Source organism: Chrysemys picta, chromosome 4, assembly GCF_011386835.1.
Source record: "Chrysemys picta bellii isolate R12L10 chromosome 4, ASM1138683v2, whole genome shotgun sequence".
NCBI classification, from domain to species: Eukaryota; Metazoa; Chordata; order Testudines; family Emydidae; genus Chrysemys; species Chrysemys picta.
The window spans coordinates 18,149,981-18,170,112 of NC_088794.1; the positions used below are offsets into that span (position 1 = coordinate 18,149,981).

The following is a 20,132-nucleotide window of genomic DNA, read 5'->3' on the forward strand; positions in this document are numbered from 1 at the left end:
ACCAGTGCTCCCCTTGTGTGGTGACAATTCCTCTGCTACATCTGGGCAACTTTCTGCTTATAGCTCTCTGGAAATGAATAGTGAAAGTTTAGGGTTGCATTTCAGCTTAAAGGAAATCATGGTTTAAAAACAATTAGTCCATACCGAGAGCAAATTAATGATTGATCCCTCACAAAGGGATACTTTATCATTTTAGTTTGCCATGTGGTCGGGTTTCCGATGGCACCTTACTTAACAAGAGATCTTTGCCTAATCCCTCCCTCTCATGAGGAACAGTAAAGACTCCATAGTTAAGATGGCAGAAGAGTTTTTGTTTATTTCTTTTCAGTTGTTAAACGCTCACAAGGTGCTCATCACTGAGACAATGCAAGTAAGGACAATCTCTGTCTGCCTATGGGCTATGTGGGTGGGTAGCCTTGCACCCCTGCAGAGCCTTGCTGATTTGGAAGGGCGATCTACATGGGTCTTCTTGGAAAAGACTGAAAGACATTGTTTTCTGAAGAGCTGAAAAATTTGATTCCTAGCAAATGTAGATCTCCTAATTTTCTCAGCACTGAGCAGTGGGGCTGGAAATGCCCAAAGGTGACTAAGCAGTATGAGTTCCATCAAGTGCACTTCATATAAACTGCTGGTAACTTGTCTTCATGAAAAAAATAACCTGCTGGCACAGGTTAATTCCCCCCTTCTCTTCTTCCCTGTCTCTCTCCCCTCTATTTCCATCTCATCTTGTTATTCTTTGAGGCTGCTCTGCCACCAGCTCCCCTCTTTGCTGAATGACAGCACCATGACACCAAAGGTGAGTCATGAAGATCTCAGCTCTATGAGCTTCCACATAGTACACAAGGGCTGAGGTGTGAGGGTGCAAGTTATTTGGATGCAGAGGGGGAAATGTATTTGATTGAACCGCTAGCAGCGCATCAGTTCAGGACTGCACCGCCCCAATCTCCAGAAGGGCCTGTGTTGTAAAGATGTGTGACATTGCAAATACCAAGGCCCACCAGGAGGAAGGGACTGGCTGCTTCCCAAAATTGGAATAAAAGAGCACTGTACCATTGAGCTGATCCAGCTCCCATAGAAGTCTTTGAGAATCTCTGTACCTAGGATTTCAATTGAGCCTTTTAGGACCTGATCTTTAGATCAGGGAATCTCAGACTTTTTTCATAGCATGGGCCACTATGGAAAAACTGATCCATGGACACATCCTATCCCATTCATGATGAGGAATCCACTTGCCTTCCCATGGCTAATCAATTAACAGGCCCCTGGGAACTTCAGCAGTTGCTTACATGTGACTAACATTAGGAAAGTACGTACGTACTTTTAAAAAAGGCTCCAAAGGTGATCCTGGCAATTATAGGATGGTAAGCCTAATTTCTGTACCAGGCAAATTGGTTGAAACTATAGTAAAGAACAGAATTTTCAGACACAGATTAACACAATTTGTTGGGAAAGAGTCAACATGGCTTTTGTAAAGGGAAATCATGTCTCACCAATGTGTTAGAACTCTCTGAGGGGAACAATAAATATGTGGACAAGGGTGATCCATTTGATATAGTGTACTTGGATTTTCAGAAAGCCTTTGACAAGGTCCCTCACCAAAGGCTCTTAAGAAAGGTAGGCACTCATGGGGTAAGAGGGAAGGTCCTTTAATGGATCAGTAAAGGGTTAAAAGACAGAAAACAGAAGGTAGTAATAAATGGCCAGTTTTCAGAATGGAGAGAAGTAAATAGCAGTGTCCCCCAGTGACCTCTCTGGGTTTAAGGACACTGGTTAAATCTTGGAAAGTTCAGGTGCTCAGGTTTTGAACATGGAAGGGGGATGGAAAGATAGCCATTGATGGACCGATTAGCCAAGATGGTCAGGGATCAACCCCATGCTTGGAGTATCCCTAGCTTCTTGTTGCCAGAAGCTGGGAATGGGCGACAGGGGATGGATCATCTGATGATTCCCTGTTCTGTTCAGTCCCTCTGAAGCTCCAGGCATTGGCCACTGTCGGAACACAGGATACTGGGTTAGATGGACCTTTGGTCTGACCAGCTATGGCCGTTCTTATGTTCTTAATGTATTTTTAAGCTTATTTTAATCCAGTTTAGCTGCTTGAAATGAGAAAGAGGAACCACACACACCATGTGGTCAGTCAGCTCTCTGCAGGCCACCAGCATGTGCTCCATGGGCCCCCATTTGAGAACTCCAGTGGCAGATGAAAGAAGGCAAGCCATTTTCCTGCAGCTGGCCCAGAAAAGCCTGCACCTATGGGGGAAAGAAGGTGGCTGGACATTGTTGTGTGGGTGGCCCATTTAAGTCCACGCTTTGGGAGCCTATCCAGCAAGCAGCGAGCAAGAGGAGAGGCCTAGGAATTTCTTTAAGTCTGGCTCAAAAACCACTCCAAGATTCTTTCCCCTGATCATGGGCGTCAAGAGAGGGCTGGTCACAAACATGCACTCTCCCACACCTGGAGTAATCACATAGTCCAATAATAACTGCATTGCCACCAGAGTACTATTGCACCATTTAATCAAAAAGTAAACGACAATGTAAATAAACAAACACATCAGCAAAACTAAAATGAGACTTGAACAAAAGTCACATGGGATATTCCTACCTGCCTGCATTTTTAGAGGATATTCCTTTAAGAAGGCTCAACAGGTAGAAGTTCAGGGCTAGAGTTAAGAGGAGTATTTAAATCACTTTCAATTCTTACAGAATTCAGTGTCCTGTTGACTGCACAGAGGGAGGCAGGACATACCCACACACACAGGATCCTCAGAGGTCCGGTTGCTGAGATGGAAGCAGAGTTAAAGTGACCAGACTGACAGAGAAAAGAAGTCACCCAAATAGTCTGCAGACCCAACAGTGAGTGTGAGTAATGTTTATTATTTGTCTCCCTAAAATATGAAATCCCTTGTAAGCTACACGTGGGGCATGGAGAAGCAGAATAATTTACAGCATGATTTCCAGTGTGAATAAATTCAGGGAGCCTTATTCATAGATAAATCTAGATAGACAGACAGAGACACTGTGGATTTCAATGGGGTTTTTTGGTTTGTTTTACAGAAGTCAGGACTGCAGGATTGGCCCCAAGATTTTTATTGTTTCTTATCTGCAGGGAAATGTACAAAATACTTCTTTATTTAAAAAGTGCTATTGTATTCTACAGTAATGATCTAAAACATTGTAGATCATTATCAGATTATTAAAGCATTTTGGATCATTAGTGTAGAAAGGGCCAAGATTTTAAAGCCAACTAGGGAGTTTAGTTATCCAGCTCTTGCTAATTACAGTGGGAGTTGTGTAGCTAATTCCCTTGGTGGGCTCTAAAAATCAATCATGTTTGCACAATAGGCAGAGATATGGGAAGTGGTGGAAACAGTCAATGGATGGGTAATACATTATTATCCCTAAGCCATGAAAATAGAAAGTTTACTGCATCCTCTACCATCATATATCCCATTTATACCACATCAGAGAAGGGCTTTTTCTGCACAACAACATTTTGACTTTGCCCAGCAAATATGCTAATAAAATTATTAGTCCGCGTTATCATTTAGAGTACGTAGAAACAGCGTCTACCTTTATTTAATCCTAAAATATTTGCACTGGTGCAATAGCTACTTTTGTCAACCTTTATATTGTGCAATCAGTAGCAACACAGCAAGTATTTTTGGATTAAAAGAACTTCTTGCTTGACATTTTAATGGCATTCAACTATCATTCTATTCCCTTTGCAAGTAAGGCAGCTCAAATCCAACGAACAGAAAACTAGAGACATGTGAACTGTAAGAATCCCGAATATCTGAGACATGGCAAAATGGTATATTGCTGTGTGACACATTTTAGATTAAACACGAGACCAAATCATCTGAGAGCTTGCCCTCCTGGTACTGTGAATTTCAGTCTTTGTCTGACGTTAGTCACTTGATATTCTATGGTGAAAATCTTCTGAGTGTAATTCCTAAAACATGCTATGATGATTATACATGTTACAATGATTCCAAACATTAGGATGTGTATTTTAGCACACAGTGTGTAGATACTAAGGTCCTGGGTGCTATAGAAAACCCTAAGACAGGCAAATAGTCAATTTTAGCATAAATCCTGGGACACTTTCTGTTTAGCGCATCACAATTTCATGATGATTATTTATTTTCTATTCATTCAACACCATAAAGGGACATATTCAGAACCTGAAGTATTTCCTCGTTTCTAAAGGTGCTCAGGATGGCTGTGATTGCTCAGGATGGCAATGATGAATTGCTCACTCAGAGTGCCATAAAATGCATTAGAAATGTTCTATCTCTGTGGACTTGCTGCATTTCCTTTTCCAGCCAATAAAAGTTAATCATTCTAAATGCATATGGTGGTGATCCCACTGAAATATCTGCTATATTAATATCTGATTTACATTAATACAGTACATTAATTACATTAATACATTAATATCTGCTACATTAATATCTGAATATTGCCAATGCAGCCTATTGGCTGAATTCTCACAACCTAAGAATGTAACATTGCATGGGATGTGGTCTAGTAATTATAATCCAGAAACGGGAGTCAAGCTTCTTGGGTGATCTACCAGTGGCTTCCAATGCGACCATGAAAAAGTTACTACCACTTTGTGCTTCAGTTTTCCTATCTGTAAAATGGCTGTAATATTTACCTTCAAAGGAGTGCAGATATTCTCCATGTGTGCATAAGAAACCCGTTGAGATCCTCCGAAGAAAAGGCACTACCAAATACAGAAGTGCTAGACGTTAGTCACATTGTAAAAGGAGACAGAATGAAATGCAGCTCTTGCTTTACCGGGTTCTCATTGTCTTGTTTCTGCTTACAGTTTTACCGTCTCACCATCAGCAAACTTACCCTCCTACTCTCTTCATGCCACTGATTCTCCTGACCCCGAGGTCCCGTCTTATTTAGTCAGTTTTTTCATTATCTCTTTTGTGAAGTGGCTCTGCTGGAATACTCTAATTCTTAGTAAATTCAAGGGAACCACTAAATTTTACAGTTGTTACTAAGGCAAAATCCCATTGACTTCAATGAATGTTTTACCTAAGTGAACTCTGCTAAGGTGTGACTAAGGCATTCAGCATTTGGTTCTGGGTTTTTAGCCCCTATTCTCCTGTAGGGCTGACAAATGTGAGTCTTCGATAGTCAGTTATTTGTTATAAATCCATTGTAAAAGCAAAATTTTGTTTGCTAAATATAAAATTAAACTTGTGGTGAAGTCAAAGCCTCTCTCGGAGGCTGATTTGGGTCAAGAATGTTCCCTTATCGCACTTCAATCTTCTTTTTAGTTTGCTTGCAAACAGATCAGTTGTATCCACTGAATTTGGCTACTCACCCAAGTAAAATCTACTTGGGCTAGTAAAGATTTGCAGGGTCAGACCCTCGGCTTGGGTTTTCTTCCTTAGTTATCATCCTGCTTCCTTTTTTCTTTTGCAGCAAAAGGACTCTACAAGGCAGCTAAGTAATCAGAATCCTTCTGTACACAAGAGAAGTCTAGATCTGCACACTTCTGGTGACTTTGCATGGGCAAAGTGAAGAGCCTGTGGCAACTTTCAAAAAAGGGTAGGGAATAGCCCCTCAATATCCCTACTCATTGACTAAGGTTACGATTTTGTCACGGAGGTCACGGAAGTCACGGCATCTGTGATTTTCAGAGACCTCCGCAGCTCCCCATTGGATATTTTGAGTAAAAGTTAGGGACAGGTCACGGGCTTCTGTGAATTTTTCTTTATTGCCCATAACTTTTCCTAAAAATACCCCTGACAAAATCTTAGCCTTACTCATGATATAACCTCTGAGGATGCATATAGACTATGGCTCAGCAAAAGAGGTCACTATCTGTGTCTGTACCAGGCAACTGCATTGCTGTGTCTTACTCATTGCTTTGTGGTACACATTGGTTTAAAAGGCAGTGGAGGGGAGGGAAGGGGAGAAACATTCTTATTCTATTGTATCTCTTATCTCAACCATTTTGAGTTATGTTGAAGGAGCCTACAAACTCAAGAATGTCTAGAAGTAGCTTTATCCATTATATTCATAAAATCACATTAGACTGACTTTGTCTGGAACAGGTCTTGCTTTGGAAAAAAGAGTGAAAGACCAACGGATGCTACTACTTTGTGATGCACCCAAAAATTCATTTTTCCTCATACTCTTTCAAGGTGCAATACAGCACAACTTCCATTTTCACCTGAGGCAAAAGTGAGGGAAGAGAAACAGTCTGATTTAGAAAACACTCACAAAATTCAGCAAAACGCGATGATCTTTCCCACTAATAATTTTTAAAAGCTCAGGAAAGTTGCCACCATCATGATTAGCTACTCAATGCTGGGAAGCTTTGCTGCAGCCATTAATGCCTCTTTCCAACTCACGCGCCTCAATACTTTAGAGCAGATACAAAAAGTCCATTCCAAATGGACAATAAAGAAAACCCTTCCTCTACACGGAGGTGACTAATTCTGGTCATGTTTCTGGTGAATGTGACCAGCTTGAGAGCAGCAATTTTTTTTTTAAAGTGCATTTGGTAAAATTACAAACTGTACACTGTATTTTTAATGCTTTAATGATCAAGTAATGTTCCCTTGACATTAGCCATTGTTAAGAGCAATAGTTAATGACTAATGGATTAGACTGCTGGCCTCAGGCTATCTGTACTGCTAGCATATACCAGTTCCTTAGGGTTCATTCACAGAGCTGAGTCAATGGAATTTGGAAGGAGCTCTGGCACTTTCCTCTGCAGCAAGAGCAGCTGATTACCAGTTCTTATGAAATCCTGGGGCTAGATCTTGATCTCAGTTGCACCAGTGCAATCTGGAGCATCTCCAATGGTGTCAATGGAGTAATAATGGTATAATTGAGATCAGATCAACCCTGGGAGCAACTTTTTAAAAAGATTTCTTACTGTTTTACTTGAGCAAGAAGAAAAATACAAAGATAGAAAGAACTACAAAGTTAAAAGCAAAGAAAGATTCATATTCCCACTTCTACAGTATTTTTAAACTGAGAATCTGAAAGCACTTAAAAATATTAGTGAATTCAGACTTGCAACATGCCTTGCGGGAAGGTAGTCTATTCTTAGCCAGCCCTTTCAGATTCTTATACTACCTACATCAAGTATGCATTACTGTTCCCATGTTACAGATGAGGAAACTGAGGGACACAGATGTATCCACAGTTGCACACAAAGGCAGTGGCAGAGCTGAGAAAAGACAGGAGTCCTGACACCCAATCCCTTGCTCTAACCACAGAAACACACTCTTCCTAAATCTCTAATCAGATCTAATGAGCAGGGCTACCTTCCATGCAGCTCTTCTTTCCAGTTAAAAGCTGTACTGCTGCTTTCCAGGTGATGCCTTCACATTTTTCTTTCATCCAGTTTTCTCCACTGGCTACATTTATTGTATTGTGCCCTGGAAGAGGTGACATAAAAACATAAGAATCAAAGGGCCATCTAGCCAAGTATCCTGTCTTCCGACAGTGGCCAATGCCAGGTGCCAGAGAGGGAATGAACAGAACAGATAATCATCAAGTGATCCATCCCCTGTCACCCATTCCCAGTTTCGGACACGTCTATTTCTCGTGACTGCGGCCCAGAAATCTGCCACATAGGGGAAGTGGGCCTAAAGCAATTGTAGCATTCTTGGGATCATGGAGACCTCACTCGCCACAAAGATTCCAGGAATGGTGCAGCTGAACTGTGGGCAGTAGACCATCTCAGTTGCTTTAAACGCACCTGCAATTCAAAAGATACAAACTTGGGGGGAGGGGGTTCTGAAAAGTGGCATATCACACTCAGAGACCTTGAGTCACACATCAAGTTGCTAGTAAATATTTATGTCCCACTGGTACTAAAAAAGCCTTGAAGATAGTGCTTCTAATAGCGCTGCTGATAGAACCTATCATTTTAGTGGTACATATGGGCCGCTAATGTTTTAATGAGGGAATTAGCCTTTTTTGGCTAATAGATTAATGAGCGGTTTTAATGCAAACACATATCTAGAGGCTGTTCTCACAGGTGATCAGCATCTACAAGGATGGACACCCTACAAGAGCCTAGATAGATTAATTCTTTATCAGCAGTAGTAGTGAAATCCCTGAGTTTCACGCAAGGCTGGTTTAATATTGGGGGGGGGGGGCGGTTTGATTAGGTCCCAGGCCTACACAGGGATTGTCTTTTTGTTCCGTGTTTGGGGAGCTGGTCCATCAATGGGCTCGGACACACTAATGCAATATAAATAATAATTAACAAGCAGAACATGGACAATAACCGGAAACAAAGATTTTCAGATGATTAATATATGTTTCATGCAAATGTAAATTTCATTTTGGCTAAGGGGGAATTCAGTGACAGATTCTCCCAGGTGAACAATCATTGGAAGGTAGAAGTACACAGTGTGCAGGTCCAAATGTACACCATGAGAACCCCGTGGAAGGTAACAAAATCCTTCACAAAAACTGCTCTTGTATCTCCACGTACATGGATAATGCACTTTTCAATATTAAGAAACTGTCTGGACTGGAGTCCAAATTCTTGCCCTTAACCAGGAAGAGATCAGAAAGTTTTGTATGCAAATATCTAATCGGCTTTTTGCCTTCTTCCAGAGTAGAATAAACTTCAGTCTAATCCAAGTAAAACAGTGCAAAGAGGTATTTTACAGGCCATTATAATCATTATAACCATTGGCTCACATCAATGGTCTAGTCTGTTTAACAAGAGTGACTCATTCTCCTTATGATAGCATTTATGTGTCCTTGGTGAGGTCTATATTGGCTGGCCATGGGGGTGAAGCTGTTAACATTCTTGTTTGCCTTTTTGCTTGATTTCCTCTGGAGATCTCAGGATGGTGACAATTAGAAATCATCCCAGAGCATTAAGAAAAGGATAATGGAGGACGAATATCAGAATAAATCTATTACCGTGTGGAACAGAGGCATATTAGAAGCCCTTTCCAAAAGAGGTGGTGGAGAGGTCATTGCTTGGTGTGTTTAAAACTAGATTGGTCAAAGCAATAGAAAATACACTGTCAGGAACAATCCTGCACTGGCCAGGAGGGTGAGCGGGACGGACTAGATGACCCAACGGTCTGATTCTTGTTATTAATATTACAATAATGTCCAGAAGCCTCAATCGGGATCAGAGCCTCATTGTGCTGCGTGCTTTACATACACATATGAAGAAATAGTGCTTGCCTCATCCTGTTGCATGAATCCAAAGCTTTGGTATTTTGGCCTTGGAAAATGCACAGTTCTGGGGTGGTGCCATGGTTGTAATGCAATTAACTCGTTAAAATAAAAGCACAATCCGATTCCCCCCTCCACCTTAATAGCAAAACACAAGCCGTATCCTTTAATAAAAATTATGGGCCACATCTTTAGCTGATGTAAATGAGTAGATGATTTACTTCAATGAAGCTTTGTCAATTTAGATCAGCTGAGGATTTTGACCTTTGAATTTTGCAGAGGGGAATTTACAGACAGGGCCAGCACACACCTGTGACTTGCTAGATAAAACAAGCCTACCCATATGTTTTTTCCCATGCCAGTTATTTGCTGAGAGAGACAAAGAGTATCAGTGGGAACTGGCACAGCTTGTTTTTTCTTCAAACGTTTTGCTTTCTGTTTATATATAGAGATAGAGAGAGAGAGCAGCTTCAGTCCGCTGCACATCCAGGCAGTGCAAACCAGAAGAAAACACTAGAGAATGCAGACAGACCTGCAGGAGAGCAGCCCCGGAGCTGACGCTTTCTGCACCACAGCTTCCTCCTGCTGCATTGTGCATATATTGGTGGCATTTCCCTGCACAGTGGCAGCCCTGCTGTCTCCCACCACAGTGGGGATACAAGATCTTTTCATTTCATCCCTTCCTTACCAGCCTCTTTCTAGGGTTACCATACGTCCGGATTTTCCCGGACATGTCCGGCTTTTTGGGCTTCAAATCCCCGTCCGGGGGGAAATCCCAAAAAGCCGGACATGTCCGGGAAAATCGGGACATGCGGGGCCGGCGGTGCTAGGCCGGGGGCCGGGGCTGGGCCGGCGGTGCTGAGCCGGGGGCTGGGGCCGGCCCGGGGGCGCTGAGCTGGGGACCGGAGCTGGGCCGGCGGTGCTGGGCCGGAGCCGGGCCGGCGGTGCTGGGCCGGCGGTGCTGGGCCGGGGGCTGGCCCAGGGCCGGCACCCCAGGGCCCGAGCCGAGCCAGGCTGGAGACGCCGGGGGAGCCAGACTGGGCCGCGCCTCCTCTCCCCACCCCCCTTACCTGCTTCAGGCTTCCCGCGAATCAAATGTTCGCTGGAAGCAGGGGAGGGGGCAGAGTTGGGGCAGGGACTTTGGGGAGGGGGCGGAGTTGGGGCGGGGCGGGGTGGGGGGGCGTGGGCGGGGCTGGGGGCAGGGCCCGGGCCCCATGGAGTGTCCTCTTTTTGAACACTCAAAATATGGTAACCCTATCACTCCCTCCACGCAGATTCTCTCTGTGGTTTTAATATTTCTACTTTTAAGTGCATTTTGACAAGTGATTTTTAATGCTGGTGGAAGATTCTTGGATTGGCAGCCCTGGAGCCCAATATCCTCAATCCGTATGCATAGATACAGCACAAGCAGTGGCAGTCCAAGCTTCCCCCCAACATACCACCCCCCTGACATTTCTCACACCTGGCCTAGAGTGAGCCCATCAGTGGGAGACAGCAAAGTCCAGCCTCCAGGGTCCATTCAATCCTGGGCCTCTTCGCTGAAACGGTCCACAAAGGGGGCAGGTATGGCAGGTGGGCTGCATGCTTTTCTCCACCAATAACTGGACTGAGCCCCTCCCCAGCTCATTGCACATGAGCCACCAAATTTTTGGCCAGTCCCAGCCTAAGATGTATTTGACCTGATGACCCATGGGTGAAGGGGTCTATCCCATTCACAATTCCTTGGGCCACCCTGATCTGCCAAGAAGTGCTCTTCCTTATCTGAGAAAGATCAGAATCCCTCTGGAGAAGTGGTTGGTCTGGACAGGGGTGTTATCTCTAAGGAGGAGCTGGGGTAAGAATGAGAAAAATAAAGGGCTATCCCATTTAATTACACAGCACCGGCCTATTGCAACTAAACTCACATGAAATGTCAATAGACATAATTGAAGTTTGCAGAGTGCCTTGAGACCTTTGGATCAAAGTGCAAAGTAGAGTTGTTAATTATACGTATAACCATTTCCAAATCTCAGCACAATCAAGGTCATCTTTCACCTGAAACATTTGGAAGGGATATAAGCCCTCATGCTTCAGGGCATAGGCCAACCTCTAATGAGGGGTTAGGCAGAAACTTCCCCTGTGGACACGTGATCCCATCCCTGCCTACTGCAGGGTTTTTTGCTCCTGCCTCTGAAGCAGCTGGTGGTGGCGACTGTCAGAGTCAGGATATTGGACTGGATGGGTCCTCGGTCTGATCCAGTCTGACAATTCCTATGTTCACAACAGAGGTGCAGATGACACTATTTTGGAGCCGTGGCATGAAATCCTGGCTCTAATGAAGTCAATGGGCATTTTACTATTGACTTGAGCGGGGCCGATTTCATCCTGATACGTACTATCAAGGAAAGACTATTTTTCTCCTCTTGTACTCCTGAAAACCCATGATAAAAACCTTTACGAGATGCCTATGCAGATGGGCTGTAGTGCACAGACTGGGCACAAACAAACACCTCACTAGACAGAAACCAGTCTCAGTACTCTACCATGTTCATTAGGCTTAGTCGAGTGTTCGAGTCGGTGCACTTCTCAATAGATGTCAAATTTATGTAAGTGCTGCAGCGGCAGCAAGAACAAACGTTTAGAGCATACTCATTGTTCTAAACCAAACACGCACCGTGGATGTTATAAACCCTGTTCATCACCGCTCAGAATGCAATATATATGGCATATCACTTTGCTTTTAGTCCTCTGAAGTCCCTTGGACAGTGCCCGGCAAACAGTCACTGATTGCTTCATCTTCTGACCCTCTCTCCCCTTCAAGTGCCTCTTGTCTGCACAAGCAGTAAAGTTTAGTGAATTTCAATGGTACTTACTTGCATTCTCCTTCACACCAGTACTATATTAATTTCCCTTCTGCGGGTGGCCTGAGGTTCAGTCTCACACTGTGCTGCAAATCCAGCAGCAAATGGTCTTCGGAAGCAACATGAAGGAAGAGCCCTGTCAGCAACAAAGGTCTGATAAAATTCTCTTCCAGCATCTTGGATAGCGCCTGGGTCTTGTAGACATAGCAGCAAAGCTGGTTTGTGCCATTTGTCTGGACCTGGGAAATGGCATTCTTCCTGGGCGCAGTGCATAATATGCAGCAGGAAAAAAGGGGGTTTCCAGTGAGATTAACCTCAGACCTATCTTCACTCTTGCCGTGGAGGTACCAGACAAAGAGCAATTTACGCAACAGCTGATTGTACTTGCTGGGGCTTGTTCCTTGGGGGAAATTTTCTCCATAAATGCCATGTTTGCAGTGAAGGAATCAAACTAAGGCTCTAATAGGATTTGACTGCCAGTAACCCAGTGGATGATTTCAGTGATCACAACTGTGTTTGCCTACACGTGTGAGCACAACTATTCACACAGGAACGCACACACGTGCACTTGTGTTGATATGGACGCATGGATGCTTGCATGATCTTATGCACACACATGCAATTTAACACACATGCACAAACCAGAATATGCTCCTACATTCTAGCTGTCCTTGAACAAGGCTACAGCTGTATTCCAAAGAGCTCACAGACCACAGTTGATGTTCCTTTGTTACCTAACAACAAATATTGACCATAAAGAACCACAGAATGATTGACTATTTGCAATGAACCCAGCCTAACTTCTGACTCCACAGAGGTTTTTCACCTCTCTCACTACCTCTCCCTTTGGGCTGTTTAATCTTTTTGTAAAAGGAGGAGGAGGAAGGGTGAGGGGTCCTGGCCTTTCGCCACCTCTCCTAGGCTGGAAAGGCCAGCTCCAATAAAACACAGTCACTGTTGCAAAAAGCAGGGCCCATTTTTGTGTTGGTTTTCTGCAGCTGAGTGGGTCATGTTTATTTTACCAACTTCTTCTGGGGGTGGCTAGTTAAGGAGATTTTTCATGTTCCAGGAGTTAATTATTAGTTACAGACAAGTAGCCATTGAGCAATTAGATATCACAGCAAAAGAAAGAAAGCACAACAGAACACCTTTTATCTGAAGGAGGAAATAAAACCCTCTCTTTGCTGGGAAAAACCCCTTATAAAATAAAGCCTGTCACCTGATGCCCAGAAAATAAACCAGTCTGGCTATTTGCACAAACTTTTCTTGGCACCCATCATATTCTTGGTAACTGAACAATGAAACACGACAGGTACCTGGATTAGTTGATGGGTCATTGATCATGCATTGCCTGCGCCACACACACACACACACACACACACACTCACTCACTCACCCAGTGATAGGCAAGCTGGTTTAAAATATTAAGAACCCCAGTTCCCTCCAGCCCATCACTCAAAAGCCCATCCAAACCATTAAAGGTTTGGGACATATGAAGGTTTGAGAAACATATGAATTATAGACAGACTCAGATTAAGATGTGCACAGTTTGATTAGGAGTGTTTTAATGTCCCGATGTTTGGCATTTGGATCCTTGACACCTGGTTTCATTTTTGGGGCCCTACTCTGTCTTCCCCTGGCTGGATGCTATGTAGCAGTGGACACAGTATGGTAGATGGGGTGTGACCGGTACTCTGCAGTTTAAACCTAATTCTCAGAAATGTTGAGTACCTGCATCTCCCGTTGACTCATCAGAAGTTGAGGAGGAAGGGGTGGGGGAAAAAAGGACAATTTTGTTTAGATCTGCACCTGTGATTGAAAAAGGAAGAAGGAAAAAGGAAGAAGACCAATGGTCAGAAATCCAATATAGTCTTACGGGAGCTATGGAAGCAGGTTTTTAAGGTACGGATTTGGCAACCAACGTGATGCCAAGTGAACAATCTTTCTTCCTGCTGGGTGAATAATGTTAAAAAGCAGAAGGGAGAAACTGAGGCACCAAACTCTTGAAAAGGGGCTTTGTTCCAAAATGGGCCCAAGTTGAAGAGTTTGGATCCAGATCCCAGTCGGACTTCCCTACTCTCACCTTCCCCCGCCCCTTCAAAGTTCAGAGGTGTTTGGATCTAGGTTTGCGTTCAGCCCATAATAAGGCTAGGAGCCATCTGAAAAGTGTGGGTCTAGATTTTGCTTTGGATTTTAAAACCTAAAACATGGGGGAGGGGGTTAGATCTGGCCCATTTGTCCTTTGGAGAAGACTGAGCCCTGGTATGCCCTACCCCGATGTTGGTATAAGTCCGTCGGTGAGGGGTGTGGAAAATAGACATCCCTGAGCGATGCAGTTATCCTGACTCAACTCCTGCTCTGGTCAGTGCTATGTGGACAGGAGAGCTTCTCCTGTTGATATACCTACTGCCTCTCAGGGAGGTGGAATACTTGTGCTGATAGGTGAAGCTCTCCCATTGGTGTAGGTAACATCTCCATTAAGTGCTACAGCTGTAACGCTGTAAGTGTCAACAAGCCCTAATTCTTTGCTCTGAGCAGTGGTTTAGCATAATGATGTCTATACACACACACAGGAGGTTTGAGGTGATCTTCATAACAAAAGAACTAAGAGGGGCAGAAGGGAACATGAAGCAAGGTAATTCCATATCAGAGGGGTAGCCATGTTAGTCTGGATCTGTAAAAAGCAACAGAGAGTCCTGTGGCACCTTTAAGACTAACAGATGTATTGGAGCATAAGCTTTCGTGGGTGAATGTTTGCGTCTGATGAAGTGGGCATTCACCCACAAAAGCTTATGATCCAATACATCTGTTAGTCTTAAAGGTGCCACAGGACTCTCTGTTGGTAATTCCATAGTGCAGGCTGCCATCCTGAATACAAGACTAGGACTTACAAATACTGAACTGTTGTAGAAAAGTATTGGCTTTTACAGACTGTTTGGGGTTACAGAATCCAGGTGTCTCACTCATTCTCTGTACAGAGAGTGTCTCCAGAACAGAAAACGCCACCAGATGAATCCATTCTCCAAACAAAGATTGTACCAAGAGTCAAAAATAATTAACATCACATTGTGGAATGCTGTGGTCCAAGCCTTGTCCTCCAGAGTAAATTATCCATGGGAACCTTCAACTGGGCAGAGATCTACAGTACATTTATTCTCATAGAAACTTATGTGCTAACACTGCCCAGACTGGATTGTTTTAGAATGCCATTGCACCGTAGATAGGAATATACACTAGATGGTACTTTCTGTATGATACCACTGCCCTCTAATGGATGGAAGTCAGACCTTTGCAAACAATCTTTCTTGTAGCAGGCCTACAAACTATAGTGACTTTTATGCAAAGATAATAAAGAATTTAACACATTAAATCATTTAGCATAGCAATACCCCAAAGGAGGCAGGTAAATATGATTATCCCCATATGACTCTAAGAACATCCTGATGCCAAATGGCTAGAGGCCTAATGGTATCAGGCTAGGTGTTTCAGCTGGCCTGATCAATTCAGTGTACCCCGACTCAACCATGATTACAATCTGTATCTAAAAAGGTTAGGTATCATTGGAAAACCAATAACTCACTGAGCATTAATATTCTTGGCATGATGTATACACAGGGTTTGTGCAAAATGTTATGAATATGAGCTAAAATTATATTCTTAAAATGTGTGTGGCTAGCAATGCATAAGTACTGTGTACCTTAGACAAAGGAATGGCCACTTGATTCTCTGACCAGCCCTGTCTTCAGGCAGAGACAATGAAGGCCCATTTTTACATATCAGTTTGTGATGGGGCACTCCACTCACCACAGGTCTGGCACCTCCTCCTGGCTGTTCTGGGGAATAGCTCGCCAGGTCAATGCTACTTCCTCGGTTGTATGCCATCACTCTCTCTCTCAATCTGGTCTGTAGCCCCTTTCTTGCTCTCCGTGACTCAGCCCTCCAGCCAGGTCACTCGGTGTTCTCCCCTTCCAGGAGCAGGGCTGGCGCTTCCATTTAGATGACCTAGGCGGTCACCTAGGGCACCAGGATTTGGGGGGGGGGGCATTTTGCCGCCCTCGGCAGCAATTCGGCGGCGGGGGGGTCCTTCCGCGCGCCGGGTCTTCGGCGGCAATTCTGCGGCGGGTCCTTCACTCGCTCTGGGACCTGCTGCCGAAGTGCCCCGAAGACCGGGAGTGCGGAAGGACCCCCCCCCCCGCCGCAGAATTGCCAACAACGACCGGGAGCACGGAAGGACCCCCGCCTAGGGGACCAAAAACCCAGGCGCCACTCCTGTCCAGGAGATAGTTCTTCAAAGACTCTGTCACTCGCAAAGTGACCCAGGCAGTCTTCCATTCACTGCCCCACCAGTGCCACTTCCCCAGTGGCAGGTAAGGGAACCCAGGCCCATCCTCTACTCCGGGTCCCAGCCCAGGGATCCTACCACACACAACCAAGGTCAGTTCAGTCCCCAACCTTGCCGCTAGGCTGCTTCTTACCCTGGCACTCCCCTATCTCTGGGGTTTACCAGCCTCTCTATTCCCTCCTCCTAGGGAGTCACCATTAGCTACTTGTCTCTATAACCCCCAAATCCAAGGGAGTGACAATAGACTACCTCCCTACAGTCCCCTGCCTTCTCTCAGCTCCCTGGCTTTATAGAAATCCTCCTGTTCCTGCACAGGTGAGCTTTCCCTAATTAGAGCTTTCCTCTCGGCCTTCAGCCTAATAGGTTAATTGGCCTATCTGGCCTCCATTAACCCCTTCAGGGCACGTGTGTGTGTGTGTGTGGGGGGGAACGACACCCCATCACACAGATAAACAAAGCTACCAAGCAGGCAAGGACATAGCAGAACATCTATGCCCACCCCCAGCAGGAGAGAGAAGCTTGGTCTGGGTTTTTAGTTTCCAGAGACTACATTGTGAAGGTTCACTGGTCTATAAAGATGGGGGGTGGGGGTGAACCTCAAGTGATAAGCAACTGAATCAACTGATGGTATACAATATTATTGTATTATTAAAGTGTATCAAGTAGGTGTTTATGAAAACTAATGACACACTGGTGTTTAATATCATCATAAAATGTATGTATTAAAACTATATAAGGAATTATGGATACTCATTGATATAAGGCTTTACAGTCTATGTCCAAACAAAGGGAGAAACAGGTCTCTCCTGGACAGGAGGGAACGTAATAACTATTTATCTATTTCCTATGTAAAGTACACTTGGTGGAATCAAGACAATGGAAGTTCTGTTTACATACAGGGAGATGGAAAGCCCATAGGAAGGGAAGAATGAAGTCATCCTGTCTCTTGAAGCAAAGTCATTATATTTTGGGAGATATAAGCAGAGATATGCAGACAAAAGGGAACAGAGCTCTTGCGAACTGAGAAGGATGGTCCTTCAACCAGGGTGGGTTGAAGTCTCTAGGAACTGAATTCCACTTAGGCAAATATCTTTCACCTAGGAAGACAAGGGAAGCCAGCCTCTTGTACTTCTGTGGAAGGTCCTGATAGAAAAAAAAACAGCCTTGGCTGGGAAGGAGAATGATTGGTGAGACAAAACATTTTAAACAAAGCCTATACCTTGGTAGATTAAGTTTGTCTTTTAGCTATGTGTTTTTCACTTGTGTTTGTTGGTAACCCTTTCTAACTTTATTCCTTTTACTTGGCATCACTTAACCTATGTCCTACTGTTAATACAGTTGGGGTTTTTTTACTATAAACTAACTCAGTGCTGTGTTTAAATGGAAGGGTGTATTTGCCCCAGTGAAGTTTATAAGCTATGATATTCTTTTGTGACTTTAAATAAACATTGTTTTTTCTGAACTGCCCAGGAGAGGACTGGACATTACAGAGCACATGATTTTGGAAAATTCAGGACTGGGAGTGTGCTGGGGTCACTCTACAAGTAGCAACCAAGGCTGACAGAGACCAGGAGTGTTGCTGGCAGACTGCTGGGTTCAAGTTGCTGGATCAGAGCTGCCATTAGAGAGACACTCAGGGTGTGACCTGCATGTTTGCTGCTCACTGTGAACATCTCAGGCATGGAGTTACAGTAGCATATCACTTGAGGCACCTACGATTACAGGGCAGGTAGTGACTCAACCCCTCACTGATCTGGATTGCACCCCACACAACCTGACACCCCCTTTTACGAAGAAGGAAACTAGGGTCCGGGGATATTAGGTGACCTATTTCTAGTCAACGGTAGAGCCAAGAACACAAGTTCCCTGAGTTCAAGTTGCCTGCTGTGAACCCTAGATCATACTGTTTTTCCTTTAGTACAAATGGCTATAGGCCTACGTTTCTGGTAACACTCCATGCACGTGCCTTAACTCACGACTCAAAGTGTTTGTATCATGGATCAGTTCAATGGGTGGTTTTAAAAAAAATTTAAATATCCAACTAAATAAATAATGTGACCTTCCGAATGTGGTTATTTACAGATTTCAGGAGATTGGGGAACCAGGCATTTGAAAGGAAAATGACTTTCTTGGTGTTCATCTTCTTGCTCTCCTTCCTCCAAGCTGAGTCTGCAAGAAGTAAGTATCTAATAGTGACTAAGTTAAGAGTGTGAGACATGCCGACATTTAGCACAGTCAGTGTAAGGCTAATCTTATATAGCAGATATCAGTGAAGACCAAATAGTTATGACCAAATAGATGAATGTTCTTTATAGCCCTTGCTGATCTCTTGAGACCATTCGGATTAGAGGCAAATCAGCTGATATATCCGATTTCCTGGCTTTCCCATTCCTTGGTCTCTCTCTCTTTGGTGTGGTATTTGGTCTGAAATCTCCTGGGAACAAGAGCTGTGTGATGCACTGCAGTTTTTGTCCATGGGGGCTCACAGAAACCTTTCTACCATTTTGTGGTTTGGATTCCACACCCCAAGTTTCACTTTGAGTTTGGGGTTCAAGTGGACCTAAAATTTCAATTTAAAACTTAGCCCAATCAATTTGCCTGAGTTTGGCTCAAAATAATATAATACCCATCGTGTTTAGCATTGTTTCTTTTAAAAGATAAAATCAGCCCCAGGGATCTCTGCAAATTCAGCCCCTCCCCCGACCCCTCAAAGGTTCTTGAACCTCAGTGAAACTATGGGCAAAACCTGAGTTTGGGGTTTGCAACAAAACTAGCAGATGAAACCATCATTAAGGAAGAGTTGCCTAGCTCTGACAGGGACCCACTGCCTTGCAAGATTTCAGATATATGCTTCTTTGAGCCAGGATGGAATAATCAGAGCAGTGACTATTTTCACAACTATTTAGTATTTCTGCCTATGATTGAAATCCAAGGTTGCAAGAAAATTAAAAGAACGTTAAAAAGCCAAGTCAGCTAAAACAGTGAGGTTCATTTCAAGTTTGGCATGAAGGTTTGAACTGGTTCTTACTTCATCCAAACCAGTTTAATCATCACTAGTAACTACCACTCTATATTGCCACAGACATTTCACAGCACTTTCAGAAACAAAGAGGGGTTTGTGGCTAAGGCACTAGATGGAACACAGGAGATTAATTTTTGGCTCTGCCATAGACTCCTTGTGTGACCTTGGGCAAGTCATTTAATTTTTCTTTTGTCTGTCCTGGCTATTTTGACTGAAATCTCTTTGGGGCAGGGATTGTCTCTTACTTTGTGTTTGTAGCTATGTGCCTAGCTCAGTGAAGTCCCTATCTCCATTGGGGCCTGACAGTGCTAGTGTAATAATGACTTGACGTGTGGTGAATAACATGAAACATGTTTCCTCTTGCCAGTTTCAAGTTCAAGCCCCATATTCGGACCGAGGCAGGTGACCGGTTTGCTGGAAGGATCAGTTACTGTGAAATGCTTCTACCCTCGCACCAGTGTGAACCGACATGACAGAAAGTACTGGTGCAAGGAATCAACACGGCAATGTGTGACCGTCATTTCTTCCAGTGGCTACACTGCTCAAGACTTCGCTGGCAGAGCGACAATCACAGACTTCCCAGAGCAAGGCATCTTCACCATTGAGATCTCAAAGCTAGTGGAAAAGGACATCGGCTTTTATAAATGTGGCATTGGTCTCGTAAATAGAGGTCTTTCCTTCAGAGTGAAGCTGGATGTTTCCAAGGGTAACTACAGCCTGGGGGCTTCTTATATTATTA

At 44.0% G+C, this 20,132-nt stretch overlaps 1 protein-coding gene and 1 long non-coding RNA gene across 10 annotated transcripts in view; one reads left to right on the top strand and one right to left on the bottom strand.

Annotated features, from left to right (window-relative positions):
- LOC135982902 (uncharacterized) overlaps positions 1-12,150 on the bottom strand; it is a 28,641-nt gene extending 16,491 nt beyond the window's left edge. Inside the window, exons 1-3 of the long non-coding RNA XR_010600380.1 lie at positions 12,042-12,150; positions 7,305-7,418; positions 4,661-4,729 (exon numbers count right to left, since the gene is read on the bottom strand). This is a non-coding gene — a long non-coding RNA (uncharacterized LOC135982902). The remainder of the gene's footprint in view (positions 1-4,660; positions 4,730-7,304; positions 7,419-12,041) is intronic.
- PIGR (polymeric immunoglobulin receptor) overlaps positions 2,549-20,132 on the top strand; it is a 30,262-nt gene continuing 12,678 nt past the window's right edge. The window contains exons 1-5 of one of the 9 annotated variants that reach the window (XM_065591486.1): positions 2,658-2,859; positions 5,446-5,571; positions 17,473-17,558; positions 18,454-18,549; positions 19,761-20,099. In XM_065591486.1, coding sequence (XP_065447558.1) covers positions 17,552-17,558; positions 18,454-18,549; positions 19,761-20,099 — 442 coding nt within the window. In that variant the 5' untranslated portion in view covers positions 2,658-2,859; positions 5,446-5,571; positions 17,473-17,551. Of the gene's footprint in view, positions 2,860-5,445; positions 5,572-17,270; positions 17,559-18,453; positions 18,550-19,760; positions 20,100-20,132 lie in introns of all 9 variants that reach the window. The other 8 variants (XM_065591485.1, XM_042848982.2, XM_065591487.1 and 5 more) reach the window with 8 other exon arrangements.